The sequence below is a fragment of the Gastrolobium bilobum genome, unplaced genomic scaffold (genome assembly GCF_033153095.1).
Source record: "Gastrolobium bilobum isolate Gb01-03AN ecotype WA unplaced genomic scaffold, APGP_CSIRO_Gbil_v1 utg3711, whole genome shotgun sequence".
NCBI lineage: Eukaryota > Viridiplantae > Streptophyta > Magnoliopsida > Fabales > Fabaceae > Gastrolobium > Gastrolobium bilobum.
In genome coordinates, this window is record NW_026899314.1 from 139886 (window position 1) to 142946 (window position 3061).

At 32.5% G+C, this 3061-nt stretch overlaps 1 protein-coding gene across 1 annotated transcript; it reads right to left on the reverse strand.

Annotated features, from left to right (window-relative positions):
- Window positions 1-992: 992 nt before the first annotated feature.
- LOC133289446 (plant cysteine oxidase 2-like) lies at window positions 993-2699 on the reverse strand. Its single transcript, XM_061487380.1, has 5 exons — window positions 2468-2699; window positions 2014-2135; window positions 1747-1906; window positions 1458-1661; window positions 993-1123 (listed from the first exon to the last, which is right to left on the reverse strand). The coding sequence occupies exons 1-5, from the start codon at window positions 2697-2699 to the stop codon at window positions 993-995; spliced, it is 849 nt and encodes a 282-aa protein (XP_061343364.1).
- Window positions 2700-3061: the final 362 nt, after the last annotated feature.

Below are 3061 nucleotides of genomic sequence, written 5' to 3' on the forward strand. Positions count from 1 at the left end.
TAAAAAATAGTAAAATTAACCGTTTATTAAACTCAATAAGTCATTTTTACGCGATATTATTGACGGATAAAACACCTTTTAGAAGTAACTTAATTAGAATCCAATCTCTTTCAAAAAGAGATAATTTAAAATGACAAATAGAATTTTCGTTAATAATTTACTTTAAAAAATAATTATTTTTTCAAAATATTTCACCAAAAACTGTAAAATCATTAATCATAAAATAAATTAATTTAAGCACGCGTTAAATAAGTCTTGCATATGGTTTTCACTAAAAAATAAAAGAAATAACTATAAAACTAACATGCCGAGGATTAAAATAAAATCGAAAGTTCATAGTTATTATTTGATTCATTTATCTTTTATTTCATTAAATAATAATAATAATATTCTTTTTTTTATTAAAAATTAAAAGACAATAACCCTACCAATAATAATAATAATAATAATAATAATAATGTTATTATCTTCCCACAAATAGCAGAAATTTGACCCTTTCTTTGGAAAAGGTGCACATGGATGGCTTTCCATAACATGTCAAGTCAAGCTTATTCACCACTTCTCAGATTAAGTTGACACAATTCTACCAATTAGGCCAAGTGATGAATCAAGTGATTCATGGATGCACAATTCAAAGCCCATGGTTTTTCTTTAGCGGAAATATAAAATTTTATCCTACTACTCGTATTATTTTACTCATCTAAACTTGATAAAAAATTCCCTTCTTTTGGCTATTTATTCTTTTGAAGATTAAAAAAAATAAAATAAGTAACACCATTTATAATCTAACTTGTTATTTGTTCTTTTATATACCAAGTAGCAAAAATGAACGAATCATAGCTGTAATTTCAACATAAGATTTAAGCACTAAAGAACAAGAAAGCCAACACATGCATTGATTCTTGAATATGGACACAAAAGGGAAAGGGTAGGAGGATTTTGTATATGCCTATATAGGTAGGTAATATGCAATAAGATACTAAGAGGTTGTGCTAAAAGGTTGAATCAGTAATGGGAGGACCCAGGTATTCAATTCCATCCATTTGAGAATTTTCTGGCATCTCAATTTCTTCCAACCATGCATATCTATCATTTTCCTCTTTCACCTTAGCAATCTTTTCTTCTGCAGAGGATAAACCATTAATGGTAAGAGACATTGCAATAACATGCAAATAGGGATAGTGATGCCTAAATGTGGACACAAGACCTGAAAGATATTATCTGTTAATGTTTATGCATATATGTGGCTCAATTTTCATTTACATTTTCAATATTGAACCACATCAAGTTGATATAAGGTGAAAATATTTGAACCCCATGTTTAATTTTTTAAAGCAAAGATTTCATGTTACGGAAATAAGCAAAAATATCATCATACTTGCAATCAATGTAAATTTATCTAGTAACAATTCCTCATGTAATATAATAGTTGTGCAAAATGAGAAAGGGTTGCTTACTGGGAAATGGAGCATAAGGGTGATCTTTGTAATATGTACAGTCCCTGCCATCTGCTTTGGAATAAGGAGGACCAATGACATCAAGCACAGCACATGGAGTTATGGCTGTGAATTCATGGATATTGCCTCCTGTTGTTGGATACAACACAGAAGTATCACATGGTGCTGTGAAGACATTATCAGCTTTTAACTTTGCCAATCTCACTGCAAAAACAGTATCAATTTTCAAAAACTAATAAACCTCATGAATTCATGGTCATTGAAAAATGAAAAAAGAGAGAGAACCTACATTTAGATGGTTGTTGTAACAAGTTTTCAGAGGCCTCAGGATCAAACCAATCATAAGACTTAATGTGCATTTGTCCTAATAGAAGCTTGCTGAAAACAGTCATGCCTGGATGGTTATGGAGAGGAATGACTCCTGTTTCAGGTAGGAAAAAGATGCATAGCTGCATGTCCAAAATAAAGAAGTGACCATAAATTAGTTAAACACACTAGCAATTGCAGTGGTGAGTGGAGAAACAATGAGAACAAAATTTGAGCTTGCAACACTTACTGAGAAATCATCACACTTGTATATTGTTGTGTAAGTGACCCTTTGGTTCTCTTTGATGATATTTCCAGGCTTGAAGAACTGCAGATCTCTACATAGCCCAACATCTTCTGGCTCCATGTAATCTGATTATTAAAGAATCAGAACAATTCTTCAAAATAGACAACCAGGAATTAAAATAATAAAAAAAAATCTCTAAGTTCTAAGAGAAAATAAATTGCAAAGCACATTACATATACTAGAATATAAGTGCATTAATATTAATGCACTTATAGAAAGGAAGGAAACTGGTGTATAAAACTTTCACCTTAACCACTTACAACCACTTTCAACATGCAATGAAAATCACTTAAAAATTCAATCCAAGCATATCTAAGATTTCTGACTACAAAACCTTGAAATATGAATAGATCAAGAGACACTACAAAATTTTCTTATTACTCCAAAGAAACCATACCAAGGATGTGACACAGTTTTTGAACATGTTGTGGTGAAGGAACCGTGCCAGGGCCTTTGAACGTGTCCCTGCATGAATCAAATAGCTCTTGAAGTGTCTTAGAGACCGTCAACACAGGCCTCTTGACCCTGCGATAAGGCTTCCTCTTCTTAGCTATGACCCTTTTCACATAACCAACCTTGTTAACATGTCCAACTCTGTCCCTACCCTGCTCCACCAAACCTGCCTCCATTCCCTTCCCTTCCCACCCACACACCAACAATATCTCCCTTCAAATGTGAGCCAAATCTTGTATGTGAAAACTCAACACTGAATAAGCCTCAGTCCTTTCACATGAACATTTTTACACACCCAATAGATCAATCTTCCTTGGACTCCCAGGTAACAGTTTTGCTTCAACTTTTGGATTGAGAACAACACAAGCACATAAAATGAAAAGGGTAGCTTTCAAAACTCTCAAATGAAATAGTTATGGTTTACTCAAAGACTCAAAATAGTAAGAAGGATAATATTTGATGTTTTGCACGGCAAAAGTATATTAAGAGGAAACAAGAATTCTAGGGATGATATATGTAAGATTAGGATGAAATTTTG

What these genes read in the sequence shown, in the direction of transcription:
- LOC133289446 (XM_061487380.1), bottom strand. Translation starts at nt 2,699, where the DNA reads ATGGAGGCAGGTTTGGTGGAGCAGGGTAGGGACAGAGTTGGACATGTT. An exon ending in ACAAGTGTGATGATTTCTCA is followed by an intron (nt 1,907 to 2,013) that starts GTAAGTGTTGCA and finishes TTGGACATGCAG; the next exon opens with CTATGCATCTTTTTCCTACC. An exon ending in GTTACAACAACCATCTAAAT is followed by an intron (nt 1,662 to 1,746) that starts GTAGGTTCTCTC and finishes CTGTTTTTGCAG; the next exon opens with TGAGATTGGCAAAGTTAAAA.